General features: G+C 37.9%; 13 protein-coding genes across 13 annotated transcripts; 7 read left to right on the forward strand and 6 right to left on the reverse strand. All coding sequences in view use genetic code 12, as the record gives it.

Annotated features, from left to right (window-relative positions):
- Window positions 1-14: 14 nt before the first annotated feature.
- On the forward strand, window positions 15-1,924 carry DEHA2B04246g (DEHA2B04246p; the record flags this gene model as incomplete). Its single annotated transcript, XM_457146.1, has 2 exons — window positions 15-45; window positions 126-1,924. 2 exons carry the CDS (start codon window positions 15-17, stop codon window positions 1,922-1,924), a joined length of 1,830 nt encoding a protein of 609 aa, XP_457146.2.
- Window positions 1,925-2,249: 325 nt separating this feature from the next.
- On the reverse strand, window positions 2,250-2,774 carry DEHA2B04268g (DEHA2B04268p; the record flags this gene model as incomplete). The annotated part of the gene is made up of 1 exon (XM_457147.1): window positions 2,250-2,774. One exon carries the CDS (start codon window positions 2,772-2,774, stop codon window positions 2,250-2,252), a length of 525 nt encoding a protein of 174 aa, XP_457147.2.
- A 98-nt stretch (window positions 2,775-2,872) lies between these two features.
- On the reverse strand, window positions 2,873-3,052 carry DEHA2B04290g (DEHA2B04290p; the record flags this gene model as incomplete). The annotated part of the gene is made up of 1 exon (XM_457148.1): window positions 2,873-3,052. One exon carries the CDS (start codon window positions 3,050-3,052, stop codon window positions 2,873-2,875), a length of 180 nt encoding a protein of 59 aa, XP_457148.1.
- An 870-nt stretch (window positions 3,053-3,922) lies between these two features.
- Window positions 3,923-7,330, reverse strand: DEHA2B04312g (DEHA2B04312p; the record flags this gene model as incomplete). Its single annotated transcript, XM_002770033.1, has 1 exon — window positions 3,923-7,330. One exon carries the CDS (start codon window positions 7,328-7,330, stop codon window positions 3,923-3,925), a length of 3,408 nt encoding a protein of 1,135 aa, XP_002770079.1.
- An 818-nt stretch (window positions 7,331-8,148) lies between these two features.
- On the forward strand, window positions 8,149-8,601 carry DEHA2B04334g (DEHA2B04334p; the record flags this gene model as incomplete). The annotated part of the gene is made up of 1 exon (XM_457150.1): window positions 8,149-8,601. The coding sequence occupies one exon, from the start codon at window positions 8,149-8,151 to the stop codon at window positions 8,599-8,601; it is 453 nt and encodes a 150-aa protein (XP_457150.1).
- A 1,979-nt stretch (window positions 8,602-10,580) lies between these two features.
- DEHA2B04356g (DEHA2B04356p) lies at window positions 10,581-11,000 on the forward strand (the record flags this gene model as incomplete). The annotated part of the gene is made up of 1 exon (XM_457151.1): window positions 10,581-11,000. The coding sequence occupies one exon, from the start codon at window positions 10,581-10,583 to the stop codon at window positions 10,998-11,000; it is 420 nt and encodes a 139-aa protein (XP_457151.1).
- Window positions 11,001-12,981: 1,981 nt separating this feature from the next.
- DEHA2B04378g (mitochondrial 54S ribosomal protein YmL31) lies at window positions 12,982-13,323 on the forward strand (the record flags this gene model as incomplete). Its single annotated transcript, XM_457152.1, has 1 exon — window positions 12,982-13,323. The coding sequence occupies one exon, from the start codon at window positions 12,982-12,984 to the stop codon at window positions 13,321-13,323; it is 342 nt and encodes a 113-aa protein (XP_457152.1).
- Window positions 13,324-13,655: 332 nt separating this feature from the next.
- On the reverse strand, window positions 13,656-14,339 carry DEHA2B04400g (DEHA2B04400p; the record flags this gene model as incomplete). The annotated part of the gene is made up of 1 exon (XM_457153.1): window positions 13,656-14,339. One exon carries the CDS (start codon window positions 14,337-14,339, stop codon window positions 13,656-13,658), a length of 684 nt encoding a protein of 227 aa, XP_457153.1.
- Window positions 14,340-14,502: 163 nt separating this feature from the next.
- Window positions 14,503-14,856, forward strand: DEHA2B04422g (DEHA2B04422p; the record flags this gene model as incomplete). The annotated part of the gene is made up of 1 exon (XM_457154.1): window positions 14,503-14,856. The coding sequence occupies one exon, from the start codon at window positions 14,503-14,505 to the stop codon at window positions 14,854-14,856; it is 354 nt and encodes a 117-aa protein (XP_457154.1).
- Window positions 14,857-15,180: 324 nt separating this feature from the next.
- On the reverse strand, window positions 15,181-15,411 carry DEHA2B04444g (DEHA2B04444p; the record flags this gene model as incomplete). Its single annotated transcript, XM_457155.1, has 1 exon — window positions 15,181-15,411. One exon carries the CDS (start codon window positions 15,409-15,411, stop codon window positions 15,181-15,183), a length of 231 nt encoding a protein of 76 aa, XP_457155.2.
- Window positions 15,412-15,777: 366 nt separating this feature from the next.
- Window positions 15,778-17,241, forward strand: DEHA2B04466g (DEHA2B04466p; the record flags this gene model as incomplete). Its single annotated transcript, XM_457156.1, has 1 exon — window positions 15,778-17,241. One exon carries the CDS (start codon window positions 15,778-15,780, stop codon window positions 17,239-17,241), a length of 1,464 nt encoding a protein of 487 aa, XP_457156.2.
- Window positions 17,242-17,433: 192 nt separating this feature from the next.
- On the reverse strand, window positions 17,434-17,877 carry DEHA2B04488g (DEHA2B04488p; the record flags this gene model as incomplete). The annotated part of the gene is made up of 1 exon (XM_457157.2): window positions 17,434-17,877. One exon carries the CDS (start codon window positions 17,875-17,877, stop codon window positions 17,434-17,436), a length of 444 nt encoding a protein of 147 aa, XP_457157.2.
- A 426-nt stretch (window positions 17,878-18,303) lies between these two features.
- Window positions 18,304-18,483, forward strand: DEHA2B04510g (DEHA2B04510p; the record flags this gene model as incomplete). Its single annotated transcript, XM_457158.1, has 1 exon — window positions 18,304-18,483. One exon carries the CDS (start codon window positions 18,304-18,306, stop codon window positions 18,481-18,483), a length of 180 nt encoding a protein of 59 aa, XP_457158.1.
- Window positions 18,484-18,545: the final 62 nt, after the last annotated feature.

Here is an 18,545-nt window from a genome sequence, read left to right on the forward strand (position 1 = left end):
CTTCTAGTCTTATAATGCAAAATAATTCAAAATTAAATCTTCCTTGTAGGTGACACAAAAATTCCATATATCAAATTATTTTTGTTTCTCTATTCAACTTTTAATTATTAACTCCACTGCTATAGATATGTTAAATCCAAATCATAGTAGCAATGATTTCGTAACTTCGGTGACACCTTTTACCGTTTCGCTGAATAATAATAAAAAATTATTCTCAATACTAAAGCCTATACCAGGTTGGAATCTGATTACATCTCCAGATAAAACAACACTAATAACAAATTCAGCATTATCTGTACCAATATACAAAGACCTAGATGTAACAGATATCATTGAATCTAATAATAGTAAATTACTTGCCAGAAATCAAATAGCATCTACAACAAAAACGTTCAATAATGTGGAAATTTCAAATGCTTCTGATCAAGATAATGACCAAATGGAAATAGACACCGATCCAGAACAGTACATTAATATAGAGGAATTCATTCCCAAGACATTAAAGGATCAAATTAATACGTTAACTATCACCAACTTTCCAAATGTAAAGAAAATTGCAATTGAGAAGATCTTTAAGACATTGTTGATATATAATCCTCACGATACATCATTTACTTGGTCTGCGATAGGTGATGACCATATTGACAACAGATTAGTATTTATCAGGTTTCTGGGTGTAGAAAGCTTGAAGTGGTTTCTTGGTAATTTATCTTACATAGTACATCAAATATTCGAAAACATCACAATCAATGCGGATCCTGCAAGCAAATCGTATTTGGATGATGAAAAGGAGGATTCAGACGGTTTAAATGAATCTCAGATAGAAAACATTACATATGAAATAAGTAAGATCTTACAAAACCGTAAAAATTATGAAAAGCTTTCCAAAACCACAGGCACTGAGGATTTAGATCAGGTAATGCAGTATTATAATACTTATAAGGTTGATCCAATGGAATTAATTGAAGTACCAAAGGATATGAAGGAAAAGATAGTTAATGATATTATTAAGTTCAGATCAAAAGTGTTGAGTATTGAAAAAAATCGTCGTAAACAGGAGATTGAAAATGAAAGAATGCAAGCCAAGAATAGGTTAAAGAGAATTTTCGAAGGTATTAAAGAAACAAATGATGAAATTGAACTTGATAATGACAATGATATGAAAGAAGCTGTTGATAACAATCAAGGAACATACATAGAGTTCGAAGAATTGAGTGAAGAAGAATATAATGCGTTGCTCAGTAAGAGAGAACAAGAGATTCTTGAAGAGCAATATCAAGAAAAATTAATCCGCTTCCGAGAGTCTGAAAGCATCGAAAAAAAGAACTTGTTAGATAAGTTAAACACTGTGAAAAATTATGAGGATTATTTAATTTTAAATAAGGCTAAGTTTATTGAAGAGATGAAGGATTTCCACGACTATGATCTTTCGAATATAAATCAGTTGGTGTCGTTAAATCCAACTAAGATTAAACAATATTATAATAATTACTCGGAGTATTTGAAGATGAGGACTCAAGAAAGAATGAATGAGGAAAAGAGTGATAGAAAGGATTTGGAAGAAGAACAAGAAGAACTACAGGCGATGAATAAAGCATCTGAATTTTTGTCTTCCTTTGTTCCAAAACCTGAACATAAAACCCAAGCAACTACACAATTTAAGGATTTATCAGCAAATAATATCCAAGTTTCCCAATTTAATTCAAATAAGTTATCCTCCTTACATAATAAAATCGGTCAATTAATCGAGGAATATTTGGGAATACGTGAGGATGTCTTGATCAAATTCATCTACGACTTTATATTGAGTAACGGTTTGAAATCCAAAGAAGAATTAATTGAAGAATTGTCTGAACCTCTTGATGAAGATTCGATCATCGTTGTAAATGAGATATGGGAGCATATCGACGAATTAGCAAAATAAACCTATAATGTATAGATATAATAGAGTATAATTGAGATTCGGTAAGTCTAAATGTATATCAAAATAATAGAAACATTGAGTCTTTTAGCATCATCTTTGGTAGTCATTTCCATCGTTTTGCAACATTCGCTACAAAATCGAAGCGCCATTTTAGCTTCCTTTGGCTGGCCTTTTTTCTCTAACTACCAAGGGGACACCCTATTATTATTGGGCTAACCCCCAACCACCAGACAGAACTAAACCTTTCAGCCCCATCAATAAGTGTGAACAATTTAATGAAAGTCCTACCATATAACTTGAGCTGTTGTATTCAAATTGTTGTTCCTTATTCTATACTCATTTTGTTCTCAGTGTCAATTCCAAGGAACTTTATTAATCTGTTTTTCCTGTTCCGAATGCTACCTCTTGTGTTCAACCCATAAAATTCCAAATAACTATTGGCCACGCTCCCATTAAAGTAATCAATCTGATGAAGCGACATGATCTTATCTAAACCATTTTCATGCGGATAATGATTAGATCCGTTCATAATGGGACTATATGAATGAGGAGTGTTCTCCTCTCCGCCTACACCCTTGAACTTGTTGTCAAACCGTGCTGTCACGCTACTTACCCTTCGTTCCAAAAGATCGAATTTTTCATCCATAGCATTAAGTCTTACATCCATAGCATCAAATCTTTCATCCATACCGTTAAACCTTGCATCTATAGCATTAAACTTATAGTTCAAGAAGGATACCAAGCGATTCAATCTCTCATCCCCTAAATCTGGTGGTATAGCTTCCAGCGGCATGTCTTCATCGTCTGGTGCAAGATAATTTGATAAGCGTGTTACTCTTTGATCAGTCATCTGTATATCTCTTTCTATTTTCCTAACCTTGGGTGGAGGTCCAAATTCCTTTTCGTGATATCCGTCTTTAACCTGTTCAAAGAACCGTTTGGCCACCTTCACTTCTGTTGGAACTCCCTCTTCTTAGACTTGCAGTAATACGCATTTGCACCGTACACGCCCTCCTTTGTGTACCAATTATCAACTCCTTGAAGATCCAACTCCTCTGGTACAGTTAGAGAAATATCGTTATTAGAATGTAAATCACCATGGTGTGTAGTGTTGTTTAAATGAATCATAATATGGGTTATTTTAAACAAAATGCAATGTTGCTTTATATATCCTAGTAAATTTCATTGAGACAAATCTGAAACAGATCTACACACAATAATTCTAAACAGTTTCAAATTGAAGTATTTTATCCCCATTACCGCTTCATGGAAGTTGGCAAAGCTTGAAACTCGCGCAATTATAAGTAATCGGGTTTCAGGAAATGAACAGGCCCATCGCAGACAATTTTACGCAATATCTTGTAGATTAAGCATTTTTGTTTAGGGAATATGTGTGGATGAGCCTGTCTAATACTGATTTATATGCCCCCTGTGGCCAGAATCAGTTCTTATGAAGGATTTTGAAACGGGTGATGGGTTTAAAAACATCTGATTTTCTTGTTTCTTTTTAAGATCCGAACTCATCAAATCACCTTTATCGGTCGGTTATATATTCTACCTCAATTTTCGATCAAGTTGGTTTAGTAATTTACTTCTCTTGGACTTTAGATTTATCTCTGGTAGTTGTAAGTCTTAATTAATGATGAAGATATAGACGGCTCTAATGCTTCTCACGACCTACAATCATATTTCTTTCACCAACCTGTTTTGGTGAGCCATCAGTGTGATGCAACTAATAGGTGTTTAATATTTACAAGTGAGCTTTTTTAAAATGTAATTTAGAACGTATCTTGAAGTTATAAGTAGAAATATTAATACACACTATGATAGTATAATTCCAATATGCAAATAAGAATTAAAATCTAATATTAAAAGAATTGATATTCAATTTCGATGGTCATCTTGATTTCCAACAATTATAATGAGGTGGAAAAATAATTTTCTTTAATGTCAGTAAAATCAGGATTAGACGATTCAATCTATCGCGTTAGTTTTCATTCAATGAGCCCAACCCAAAGAATTAGAAGCATTTACTGGTTCGGAGATGGGAACACTGCCCACTCCTTCCCCAGAGGAACTGTCGCCTAATCTATTGAATAATCCTGAGATACCAGCGCCATTACTTTGGATTGTAGAATTGTTGGTTGCTAACCCAATATTACTTTCTGAGTCAGAAGAAGGCAACTCAACACCATTGTTCTTTTTGTACTTCTTGAATAATAAAACCATTAAGGACATGTAAAGACCGCAACCAGCCGCTGCACCGATAGCAATACCCGCGATCTTACCTTTATTGGTTACAGTTGAATTACGCGAGTCCATAGATCCATTATTTGATGAGCCTTCACTCTTGGTACTGCTGGAGGTATTTTCAGTTACCAATCCAGTTAAAGGAATCCTCTTATCAATAAGCGAGGCCAATTGATGTTCTGTCGATGATGGATTGGTGTATAATTTAGAATCAGATGCCTGAATGTAGGTGTCCAATTTACTAACTAAGTCTGATGGGAAGTATACTTCGGCAACCGAGATTGTATACGATATCCCGCTAGCTGTAAATGGAATGATTTTCTTGACTGAAACTTTATCTAACGCTGATTCATCATCAAATGGGAAATTCAAAGTGTTTGGCAAATACTGGAAGATTTGTGCAGATGACAATGAATTTTCAACAACGAATGGATAATTCAATGAAGACTTGAATCCAATATATACAACTTCATAATTCCCCCCTGGTGCCGTAGCCAGTTGCCCTGTAATTGCCTTTGGTAAACCAGAAGGCTCAGCTGTAGTTGGAGATGCTTGACTGACAGAATCATCAGTGGAAGCAGTTGGTTCATTAATTGAAGTTTGTTCAATAATCTGAGACGGTAACCAATTGTTTGCGGTTGACATCGTTGGGACTGTTTCGGAAGCAGGCAACACCTCAGACGATGGAACTGCCGCCGAGGATGCAATTGGTGGGCTGACTGTAATGGAGGATGGATTGGATTCAGCACTAGACTCCATTGTATTGATAGGTAGCGAGTTTGACAAAATTTGAGTTTGGGATTCAGGTAATACCAGCGATTCACTGATCACAGATGATGTGGCAACAAATGATGACAATGGTTCTTCTGTTTCTACTGCTGATTCACTTGTAGCGGAAGTCAAAGCATCGTAAGAGGATGAAACCACTGACACATAAGTTGAAGTTGGTTCGACATCAGATTCTAACGATTGAGTCAGTGGGACGACGTTCGAAGAAGGTGGTGTACTCGATTCGAATGACACAGCACTAAAGCTTTCACTTGCTGCTGAATTAGTAAATTCTGCATGAGAACTTGAAGCTGGAATAAGTGTCGACGGGTCCGATGAAACGGCTGGGTATAAAGATGATGTTTCTTCAGTACTAGAAACAATCGAAGGTGACACCGAATCTGCTGACGTCTCACTTGGGTTTACAAGCGCAGTTGGAGAACCAAATGAGCTTTCTGAAATGCTGGAAAATGGAGTTTCAAATGATTGCTCTGTTGAAGTTCTGAAACCAGTTGAAGATTGTGATGGACCAATAAAATCCGTCGAGGATTTTGATGGAGAGCTAGACCACGTGGAATAGAAAGGGGTTTCTAAAGAGCTCTCCATGGCAGTAGCATATTCAACAGAAGAATCCAGAGAACTTACTGGTTCACTTGACCAAGTCGAATAAAATGGAGTTTCGAAAGAACTTTCGGTAGATGATGCAAAGTTTGCCGATGATGTCAATGTACTTTGCGAGACATCAGACGAAGGTAATACATATGAAGCTGTAAAAGAACTCTTAGTCGCACTAGCGACCTTGCTTGAAGATCCAAGCGTGAGTTCTTCTGCATTCATCGATGAGGATAAGGATGTTTCAAAAGAGCTTTGTGTTGGACTAGCAAACTCAGTTGAAGATTCAGACTCATCATATGTAGCAGAAGACAAAGCACTTTCAGTTGGACTGGCAAACTCAGTTGAAGATCCAGACTCATCATATGTTGCAGAAGACAAAGAACTTTCTGTTGTACTAGCAAACACAGTTGGGGATTCAGACGCATAATAGGGTGTGTCGGATGAAACACTGGCATCAAAAGATGAGGCGACTGAACTTTCTTTAGGGTTACTTGTTGATGGCGTTACAGACGAACTAGAGTCACTAGTTGCAAACAAACCATTGAACATTACTGATGTGGCAGATGTCGAGGCATCTGCATTAGTGGAGCTCATTGTTCCTGTAGAGGTTGAGCCGGAGCTCAAATCAGCAACGCTAACACTTTCAAATAAAGTTTCTGAATATGTTTCTGCAGACTTACTAACAGACGATTCAGAAGACAAGGATGAAGTACCCGCAGTTGATGCACCAGTTGCATCAGTCGAAGATTGGAAGCTGTAATCGGCCGATGTAGTCGAATCCGATTCTGATGAAGACTCCGTTGATGAAGAAGCGGAATTAAAAAGGTCAACGACAGAGGGAGTTTCACTTGATGTGCTTGGGTCTGACGAAGTCGTTAAGGTATCAGTGCCTGTAGAACTCTTGGAAGTTTCCATCACTCCAGATGTGGATTGAGTGGAAGATGCTTCGGATGAAGACTTTTGGCCAAACAAACCGAGCCAGTTGAATCCAGACGATGAAGTTGGTGCCGAAGACTCTGATGTTGGTGACGAAGCCATAACCTCAGATGTCGTTCCCGTGGCATGATTGGATGAAATACCGGTTGGCTCGATACCTTCATTTAATGGGGAACTGGTTTGTTGTGTAGATTGGCTATTCGGTTGCTCAGTTGTTTCTTGAGCACTTGAGGTAGCAGTGTTCGCATCTTGCTGTGTAGTACCTTCAGTACTTGAAGTGGCTTTGTTAGCAGCTTGTTCAGTCGTACCTTCAGTACTTGATGTGACTTTATTATCTGCTGGGTCTGTAGATGAAGATGTAGCATCTGTAGATGTTCCAATCGATGTGATGGCCGCATCAGAGGGCCTTCCGGTAGAGGTAGTAGCGCCTGTAGAAGTACCGGTAGAGGTAGTAGCGCCTGTAGAAGTACCGGTAGAGGTAGTAGCGCCTGTAGAGGTACCGGTAGAAGAAGTGCTAGTGGCCGCGTTTGCAGTTTCCGACTCAGAATTCATCCATGCAAATGGGTTGACTCCGTTCGACGAGGTCGCAGCAGTGGCCGCGTTGGCATCATCTGTTGATACACCTTCGTTTGCTGCTCCTGTTGTTGCCGCTTCCTTGTTATTCTGACTCCAGTTCGAATTTTCCCAACTGTTGGGCGACACAGCCGCTGCTTTACGGTTATTTGACAACCTATTATCCTTCTCCGTATTACTACTCCTCTCTCCTCGCACCCCTGGTGCCTGTAACAAGGCCAATAAGTAGACTATCCGAATAAAATTAGTTGTGTCAAAGATCATTCTAGATATATTTTCGTTTCGCTATTATTGCATAAATATACCTCCAGGTGGTACTATCGTTTAACGATCGGTTTTCTGTTGTTTAAGGAAAAGAAAGACTGTAGTTGGAAACCTATTTTAAAAGAAAGACTGGGCGGCTAAGCAATATGTTATGTGTAACAATTTACTTTATATCTCTGCGAATTGATGATACTTAGAACGTTGATATTATCTTGTTTATAATATCTTATACCTCTTAATTCACCAAACGATCGATAAATACCTATGATAATAGTTAAAAAGAAAACTATGATAAAAAAACAACTATTAACCCTTAATAACAGTATCATTGAGAATGTATATCGCGGTATTTGAAAAACGAAAAAATTATCCTGTAGGTTTTGTGTAATCTCCTCCCTAAATTCCACAATAAAACAGGTACCGATTGTTAGGCGAACAATTGCGTTGAACTGACACCAAACAATAGTAAACAAACATGCGGCGCGCGTATGAAAGCAGTAAAATTGTTCGAATACGGGAGTGTAAGGAGAATCGGGACTGATACGTACCGATGGTATACTGTAAATTACGCAACCTTTCATCGACGATTTAGTGGGGATTGGGTCCGTAGGGGTGAAATGAAATTACAAGTCTAGACTTGTCGGCTAATGTTTACAATCTCAAATAGCAGGCTAAAAATGCCAATGAGTAGATCGTTCGGTCAATATTCACGGATAATATACAGGGGATTCAGAAGATTGGAAGACGGGAAATAGACAACAAGTAACGTGATACATAGTTGGTAAGAGTTTGATTCTATAATTAGTGATATCAGTACGATGAGCCGGGTTCGCAAAGTGGACCGACACATACTCGATGATTCGAGTTATCTTGATATTGACGATCAGGAGGAATTGCTTCGCCAGTTTTCGAAGGGAAACCAGGGGTTCTACAAGATGTACAGTCGGGTGTTGATGATATTTGAGGTGGTGCAGGTTATAGTGGTGATGGTATTGAATAAGGTGTCGCCGATACCGATGATGAGTGCGGTATTGGCGTCGATTATCCTTTCGCTCGTCGAGTTGACGGAGTTTGAGTATCGGTGGGCGGTTAGAGGGACCAATGTGGTGGTGGTGTTGTTGTTATTGTACCATGTTGACTGGGAGCATTTGGTATATGTACTTCCGGCTATCAACTTGGGATGCAACTACTATTTGACAAGGTCGCACCGGTATTTGGCGCGCGATATAGGGGGATTGGACGGGTTGAAGTACAAGTTCAAGAGTGTATAGGGAGCCGACAATCGGCCCAGACGATGATTATTGACGATAATGAGGTCATACGATCAAAGGAGAATATGAAAAACCGCATAAGGCGAGTAAAATACCCGCCGGTGAAAAGAGATCATAGTTGATCCGGCAACTAACAGGCCATTTGAGCAACGGATAACAAGAGTGGAATGCCAGTCTGCATCGCACAGCGGTGAACAGAGCCTAAGTAACAGAGATCATAGTTGAGCAACCGCCTACTAAAGGTCTAGAATACACAATTGTTACCTCAGCCTATCGGCCATATTCAAGCCTCTACTAGGTAGAGTAATCAATAACTAGCCCTGCTAAATGCTGTACTCTATTCTACTATTTTTAGACAGATCAAGACATCGCCTAGATCAATCTCATCGCAAACCCCTACGATTACTGTGGCTGAGTGGGCGACATTTCTCTCGATGTACTTGTCGCACGACATTCCAATATACGCAGTTAACTCATGTCTACTGTGTAGCTATTGTTAGTCAGTGAGGCCCACATGATGTAAACAACATGCATCATCCCAAACAAACACCTCTCAGGCCATTCTGTTCTGGCAACGTACCATTCTCAACACTCTATAACTGCGATATCAAATGGACAGGTCGGTAGTCGGTCTCATACCAACCTTCCGTCCTTCCCATTAGCCGAGCAATCCTCATGAACCCTCACCAATCCTACATAACAACTTAATATACACTAGATCTACTTAACCCGCTAAAGTACTAAACCTTAACCTACCTAACCTACTAACATATAAAATCCACCCTCTCTTCTAGAAGATTCGAATCCGTCCTCGGCATGCTCTACACGCACAGAACGTTTTCTCTTATTTCCGACCCTATTACCGGTACTCACATGTCTGACAATATTGCCCACGACACCACGACTCTCTCTTATCACTTAAATCTAGCGTTGCCATCGTTTCGATGTCGTTTCGCGGATGCATGTCCGGACATGCGGCCACCCAATGTCGCATCCTAATTAACGTACCACCACCATGTTCCATCATTCCCCCCTCTGCACCCAACACTATGGTTGTCCTTAAGGGTCACTCCTCCCACAGTAGCCCCCCATCTGTTTCAGAGTCGCGTCCGCCATCTTTGTATGATCTCTGTCCCCTATACTAATCTCACCACTATGTGGCATTGGTGATGGTGACACCATCATCCACTGCCCAGTGCTTCTGGTTGACCTGGAAGCCTGGTTGACCTAGAAGTAGTTTACATAGCGCCCACCCGTGCTACCACCACATTCCAGAAGCCCCAAATTTTCGCGACATTATCGTGCCACGAGACCTGCATCGTTGACTCACAGCACGTTTCTAGACCACCTTGGCGTGTGCTATTGTTGCCCTTAGCCTTAATAATAGCAAATTCTTTGCTCAGTACACGTGCAACCACCCATCGATGCCCGAACACCGGGCCCTGTGAGACATTATTTCTCAATGTGGCTGCCTGTTTACTCCAAATTAGCTTGTCTTAAGCGGAACGGGTGGCTAATGCATATGGGGACACTCGTTTCAGAGAAAAAATTGTCTAAAATTATTACCCATGGGCCCCGTATGTCGCGATTGTCTTATATGGATTGCATCAAATATTACTAACCCCTGTGTATTGGGGAAAATGTTAGTAATAATGGTTACGACAAAAGTGTGGTGGTTGTAGTTATTTTAGTATATAAATATATTTAACCGCATACAAATTTTTTTTCATAAATATTTAGAACTACATTACATAGACAAAACGAAACATCTACTATAGTATTATAATCTTAGCATTATATTATTATTATTATATTACATTTGATATCATATCATTACAGTCAATTATTTCTGCAGTCTAGAGATAGGTTGACTCAGCATATTATTAGTACAGTGACATTCTAAGAATTGAAGTTCTTTTAACAGCGTTCACGTAACATACAACCAATACCCTATACATACACATAAAACATAACACATAATGTCGGACTTTGCATTCAATAACTATTGTATAGCGTGTGATAAGTTGTGTTTGCACAATTCGATCTATTGCAGCGACGAGTGTAAGGCGATAGATGAAAAGCAGTCGATGACAATTTTGGATTCTTGTACCGATGGATCGGAAGAATTGGTGTCGCCTATGTTAACGCCATCTTTATACCAACATTACAACCCGGAATCAAGCGCCAATAATGGTGACATTACGTCGCCATTGGTATTAGGTTCCCAGCACTCAAACAGCGACTTGGATTACAACCAGTTTGACTTGAATTACATAGTGAATTCCAAGGCGGATGCTACTACTGCCAATGCGGTGGACGTATCGAAACAGAATATACTATCGGAACATATGCCGTCGACGTCACACAATTATAGAAAGTGGTTAACGGCGTGCTTGTAAGGCAGTCGCGGAATATATAGCGTATATGGTTTACAATATTGATCTTATGAAGTCATGAAATTATTAAATAGTTTAGGGGTTTGATTTATATTAATTTAATAGAGGTTACGAAAGGAAATTATTACCTGTAGCATGAATATGTAGACCTGTGAATCAACAGGATAGTGTTGCTCACCATTTTTACCGAAGGGTACTGTTTCTCGCTAACATTACTTCCGCTACCAAGCGATTACCACATCATACCCCATATCTGACGTTCATGCTATAGGTGGGTTTCGTAGCTCGGGGTAGTTTTCGCGCATTTGTGACTACTGGGTTTCATATGACATGACTCAAAATCGTATCAGATAATAAAACCGTCCCAACAAAATGATATGATCTAGAAATATAGGAGGTGGTAGAAGACTGATTCGGGAATTTCTATACTAGTATGGTACATATTCTACTGTATAGCTTGATGGCTGGATATTCAATCACCCATTCGTTGATGAACTCACGCAATTATGGGGTAAATTTCTCGCTAAAGATAGTCCGACATTTTTAGTGGAGCCATTTTCAATACCCCAATACCGAACCGGCCTGAAACATGTGTATTCATTCTATTTATCTTGGAATTATTTACTTACATAATAGTCTATACACATTGCGTATCGACTAACGCTGTAACTATATTCTCCACTAATTAACAATTGTATTTCTAATTAAGTGAAATTTTTCTTCATTTACCAATAAGGTTATAGTTGCGCATTGCGCGATTCGGTAATTATAAGCTGTTGTATGTATGGTGAATTACGTTTAATGCTTTAGGAAGGGTGCAATGCGACATGCACTGATCCTGGCGATTTAAAGAGATTGTGGTGGTTAAATAATTCTCTGTCATCGTCTAGATTCAACTACTGGAATCAGTATCAATTATCGTTGATTACGCTTTCTCTTGGATATTACGAAATTTGAGTTGCTATCAAGTTAGTTCATGGCTTGATTTTGGTGGGGGTATATATAAAATTGCCGGATTGGAAGGGTTGAGGGTAAATATAAAGACAAGAAAATAAAAATTTTTGACGTAAATGTAAAAGATCTCAATCAGGTTGAACTAGAAAACGCAAGAGATATAGTTAAATGGTACATAGCAATTATGGTGAATTTGATGCAGATAGTTATGTAGATCCAATTTTTTAAAATTGTTGCTAAATTATGAAATTATTGCGAAATTGTTTGATTCAATTCCCTGATTCTTCTCATTAATGGCGATATAACCATGTAGGTTTGAAGAGTTAAAGTGTAAAGAAGTGATATATGAATGCTTTAGGTCATTAAGTAAGATAACTGTTAGCAATAAATAATCATTAGCAATAAAAAATTTGCATATGAAATGCAGCTAACATATAGGAAGATGATTTCTTGAGTGATTGTGAAAAAAGCTGATATGAACTTAATGAATAGCAAACAAATATGTAACTGAGAAGTACAGTAGTTCACAAATTTGAAATAATGAGACGAAGAATAGCATCGTATCAAAGGAAAGTTGTACGTATACTATTGGAAGTACTTTAACAAATTCTTCTACGTATAATTTGTACACAGTGAAAGTATAGCTTTGCACAACACACTATTCAGACGCTGTATTAAGCTAGGGATATAATTGATGTGGATATCAAATCAATAATCATATCGATTTAGATAGCACACAGGCTCTTCGCAAATGTTAGAGCTGCCGCAGAATCGCATGTTGAATATTCATCTTCCAAGAGTATGATATTAGATTTACAAATGTAACTATCCTTCCATCATTCTATCAAAGATATACCAAAGATGGAAATTAAGATAGTAGCACCAATATAAATGAAGAGGTTATAATAGCCTATATAAAGACATAGATAATTAATGGTACGCGCACATAATCATTTCTGAAAAATGATGAAAAATAAAATGCTTGATTTTGAAGCTCATGGTTCACTACTTACAAGTGTATTAAGTAAATATGTTTGGTGCATTCAAGTCAACCTTATCGTTGAGCGGTGGTTACTTATGGAAAGTAGCACCAAGAATGTCTGGTCCCCAAAAATACAGATTAAGAAGAAGAATGAAAACAGTCGATGAAAATATTGAAGTTTTATATAAATCATTGAAATTAGATAATGTCGAATCCACCGGATACGACAAGATTGATTATTTAAAGTTTCAATTTCCAAAGGAGCACGAAATGACACCTAAAGATAAATATACTACATTTGACAAGAAGGCCAAAGATTATAGAAAATCAATCCATAGAGTTCCTAAATGGACCAAGTTATCGTTCAGAGAAAATCCAAAATACTTCTAGATTGCCATTTTTGAATGCTTATATTTAATGTCTGTAAATAGTAATAAATTAAATCAATATTTGAGAAGAGAGTGTAAATTATTAGTGAATATGCCCTTGAGTCAGCTGGCATCGTAGTCGTTCTCATTAAAGAAATAAACATGGCCAGACAACCCTATTTTTACATAAAGCAGCTCTACGTTTCGAATTTGTAACGGTTCTCAGAATGACCGTAACCTGACGATCGCAACGTTCTAAGCGCAATAACGCTATTTGATCAAGAACCAATACAGACATAGATATGTCTAACTTACCTGTAGTAACCTGAAGTCCAGATATACTCTAACACGCATTTAGTAACCCTGAAGCCTATCCCATATGTAATTGGTGATGAAATATTCACTGTACTTGTCATCAATATTTAGTATACTTGATAAGTTGGTCTCCTTATTATAAATTATCACTTTGTCTTGTTTGTTTTCGGTTTCACCTTCCTCCCCACTCTCGATTTCAACTCCAAGGTTTTTATAGATGTTGATCTTGATGGCTTTCGAATCCGGGTTCTTCAATATATTATCATTGATCAAATTATCGTTCTTCATTTTCACCAACTCATACTTTTCCATCAAGTCTTTCTTTGTTATATTCATGGAATTTATTTGGCTCTCCAAGTCGTTCAAGTTTTTGGCAAGCGACAACTTGAGGTTATCCAATTCTATCGACTTCTCATTCATTACATTAAAGATGTTCTTGTTGCTTAAATCTCCCATAGATTCTTCATTTCCATTACCCAATAGCTTTAAATTTTCGTAATTGATTCCACTAACCTTGGTTAGCAAGTTTATCTCTGACATCAAACTCTGGAATTCACTCTTCATGGTATTTAGTTTGGTTTCATAATTTTCAATTGTATTTGATCTGTATTGGTTTGTCTTGTTTATAACCTCCTCTATTCTCCTTAAAGTCAATAGATCTGGCTCAATTTCAAAACTTTCTATCGATGATAGAAGTAGTTTATCTGGCTTTTCGTGAAACATATTAGTCTAGTATGTATGCTAATGATACAATAAATCAGTATATTAATGCTTGTTTATTTTCTGTGTTCGTAAAAAAGCCGTTTTGTTTTTTGAGAGAACTGCGCGATAAAAATCACCAGTGAAATTTTAACTAGTCAATATAAGCACTTTATGACCTAATAGCATGCCTCTACCAGAAAAGAAGACGTTTGAAGACGTCGAGTTACCCTCCAACCCTAACTTGCCTCCATGGATGCTTACACCAAAAGAAGAGAAGGTCATTTTTGAAAGATGGAGAAAGAAGACGTTCCAGAGGTGTGATGAATTAATCAAGAAGTACATCGAATGTACTAATAGTTACAGTGCACTCGAAGGTATGTCCAAATGCCAGACTGCAAATAACGAGGCACAGGGGTGTGTGGCGAAGTACCAAAAGATCGAATATCTTGATATTGAAAGAGACATTCTTATCAAAGAAAAAGCGGAAAAGAGAAAATTGTACAGAGAATCATTAGCCGCCGCCGAAAACAAGGCATAAGCATGTAAATACTATTAGTAGATCTATAAGGTTAATATTATTATCTATTTATGATTCCTACCTGTAGTCCGAGTAATAAACATACCTCTATTGGGGCATCGCTTAAGAACTTTAAATTATCCCTTCTGTATTCCAGTACAGATCGTAAATGTGGCTAGCAATCCCCACTAACAGACCGTGTTTCCAGTTGAGCTTATGTCCCTTCTAGTGGAGTTGGAAATGTCGTTGTGCCGATTACAGCTACGAATGCTTCTCGCAGACTTATCCGTATCTTTATCCGAACAAATGCTTTAGCGACCAATATTTCTAGTTTAAACCTGAACTTTAGACCTGACGTTCGCTCAGACTAAAGTTATCATTTTCAAATACGGTATGACTGGCCATGAATAACGAACCATGCATTATGCCCATTTTCTCTATGGATTTAAACTGCGCTGATGTAGTGTTTATCAATTCATTAAAGTCAGATAAGTTCGCATGTAACTGGGCTAATTGAGAATTTAGATGACTCAAGTGTCTTTGTTTCAACGATGAGTTAGATGTAGGCTGGTTCATTGTATTATGCTTAGAATTTAATAGTGAAGTATTTAATGATAAACATGTTTCTATGATGCGTTAGAGGTTTGTTTATTTCCGAAATTACCGCTAACCGAGTCTAGGAAAAATTGAAAAAATTAATTTTATGACTTCTTTATCCCTTCGTACAGTAAGCAAATATTATATCATATAACAAGTACTGGAGCTTGGGAAGACATAGTTCACTCCGGTTAGAAATTATATTTTCAGTTTATTTAGGAAAACGAACCCGCCGTCTAGAAATCACATTTCAACCTTTCTCCCCGGATTTTCAGTGAAATAGATTGTGAAGACATTTATTGATGTATTTATAGCAAGCTTCAATCGATAGAATTGTATTTGAACATGCCTACAGATAACATAACAGAGGAAAAAGGGGCAATACCGTCAAATAGATATTTACTGGGCAACATGAATAATAGTATCGGTGATATGGGCTCACTGGGACAGAAACTAGCTGCTAGCATGTCGCATAAATCTTCCCACCCATACGGACAAGCCTCGATACAAATGCATGGTGATTTAAACAGCCAAGGGAGAAGTATCCCAAACAAGTATCCAAATATAAAACCGGCCATTAGTATTAAGCCCAAACCGGTTCCGATTGCGGTGTCGATGCCTAATAAACCTATTACGACAAATTTTGATATGAACTCGAAGTCCACCTTGAAGTCTGATATTTCATTGAATATAAACACGTCGAAGAAGTGGATTCTACCACCTAGGCCACGTCCAGGAAGAAAACCGACTGCTAACGGCGAAGATTCAGGGAATGACTTCGTGAATTCCGCATTAACAACTGCATCTATAAATTCAAAACCAAATAGAAATAATGGAAAGAAGAAAGTTAAAATAGGGCATAACGAAGCCATAAAGATAGAGGATAGTAATGTACGACTTAATGAAGGCGCCGACGCTCCCAAGTCAACTAATATGACTAATGCTTCTCTTCATATATCTAAGCCGGTGGAAAGGTCAGATCCTAACCAAGTGGCTGATTTGAAAATGGACTATTTGTCGAAATTGAAAGAGCAAGAGCTTATAAGGAATTATATTGAAGTAATCAATAATCAAATTAACGAACTAAAGTTTGTTCAAAACGGGGTTATAACTTTTGATGCACTTAATAGCGATAATGAAACTAGACCGCAGAAGACGAATCAAACCAATACACCGACTGCGAAAAGTATCACTCAACCTAAGTCACCAATGTCACAATACGAGCAATTAGAAAAAATTAATAATATGAACGATTTAAATAAGTTTTTGGCATACTTAACGAGATCTTCAAATATCATTCATAGCGCTACAAAAAAGTTTATGGGGGATAATACGAGTGATGTTAACTTAAATAATCAAATACAAAACTATCTTGATATACGGGCAACGTACAAATTGAGCAGGAATCAAGAGTTAAAGGAAATCGAAAGGGCTAAACATGAGAAACGTCTATTAAAAGCAGGTAATAGGAGGAATATAGGTACGAATAATATGTTCATACCAACATTACTAAAGCCGTTAAATCAAAGCATTGAGTCACAAGATGAAATTGGAGTTAATATCGTTGAAGAAGACCAAAATTTTGTAAATCAAGGCGATTTCTTGGACAAATTAATAATTAAGGACGAAACAGAAGAAGATATTGTGAGAAGCAACGAATTAATACAGGAGTATGATGAAATAGAGAAGTCTATGGTGAAGAAATCCGTTTCACTAAAGAAGCAGAAAAGCTTCACCTGTGGATTCTGCACGAATGATTCATGCTTATGTTTAGACTCAGAGATTGAGCTCAACCAGTTCAGAAAATAGCTACTTTTGTGAAGGATACAAACAATCGACTAGAGAACCTTGTTACGAATAGTAGAACTTACGATTAGAACTCTGGCGAGCACAGAGCAAAATCACAAATAATGATATAACGAATTAAAATCAATATATAATATAAAGTAGATATCAGACATACCGATATATATAAATAAACTTAACATATTTATGCAGAGATTAGAAGAAAGTCAAGTAAGAACCGAAAATGGCGGTAAGAGCAGTAACAACATAACCAGTTCTGTAGACTCCCTTGATGGTTAATTCCTTACCGAAATCCCAGATTATATGTCTGACACCGTTGAAAGCGTGGTATACAAAAGGGTAAGCCATGGCAGCCTTGGCCGCGAGCTTTACTGCCACTGGTAAACCAGCAAATGCTCCAACTAAGGTAGCAGCATCAAATGGAATGCTCAAAATAGAAGCTGCCGCATATCCACAGGTCAAAGCGTAGAAACCACTAGCCATGAACACACCTGTTACTCTGTGTAACCCAGACATGACCATGGTTAATTGTAATTGGTAAATCGTCAAATGTGGTGAAGTTGGTCTGTTCTTACGTTGGGCCACTAAAACTTCTTGTTCTTGCTCGTGGGAAGCCTTGACAGTAGAAATGCTTCTCATACCACCATATCTGGTAGCAAATCTGCTTGTGTTAACAATTGAACGGGAAGTTGCTGTCTTGGTTAGTATTTCTATTCATTTTCTTCTTTTCGTCCTTGTCCGGTGTCTCGGCTCCGTCCTGCCTCCAAACCGAAGCCTTTTTCAAAAATATCGTCTACTTACGTCTAACTAAACCTAAGCCAATACGTGAAATCATCTTGTGGGTTGAATATGTATGTATTAAATTAAGCGTTTTCTATGAAACTATTCAATAATTTCAGTTTTTGATATTTATGTCCCGGTATATTTCGTTTGCACTAAACCAATGAAATTATTTTAATTTGTCACTTCGCAAGAGGCTTATGTAAGCGGATTCTGGGGATCAATCGGGGACCTTAGAACCACTCTCCCAGCCCACAAAGTGGTCAACCAGACATTCGTAACGGTATGTCTACAATACGCGATCCCTACAAGACCACCACACATTTGCCGGCTGGCAAATGTGTTGGTCGTGGTGGCCCGTATGTGAACCATTTGGGCCGGGGTGGTGTTTTGAGACCAATGTCGCGAACAACGTCGCGAACCATGTCGCGAATGATCTCGCAAATAATAACGGATAATAGATGAAGTCTCGGAAATGGAACTTGGGAAACTTCCACGACATTGTCGTGATGTCGCGGTTATCGCCA

This window comes from Debaryomyces hansenii (assembly GCF_000006445.2).
Source record: "Debaryomyces hansenii CBS767 chromosome B complete sequence".
Classification (NCBI taxonomy): Eukaryota; Fungi; Ascomycota; class Pichiomycetes; order Serinales; family Debaryomycetaceae; genus Debaryomyces; species Debaryomyces hansenii.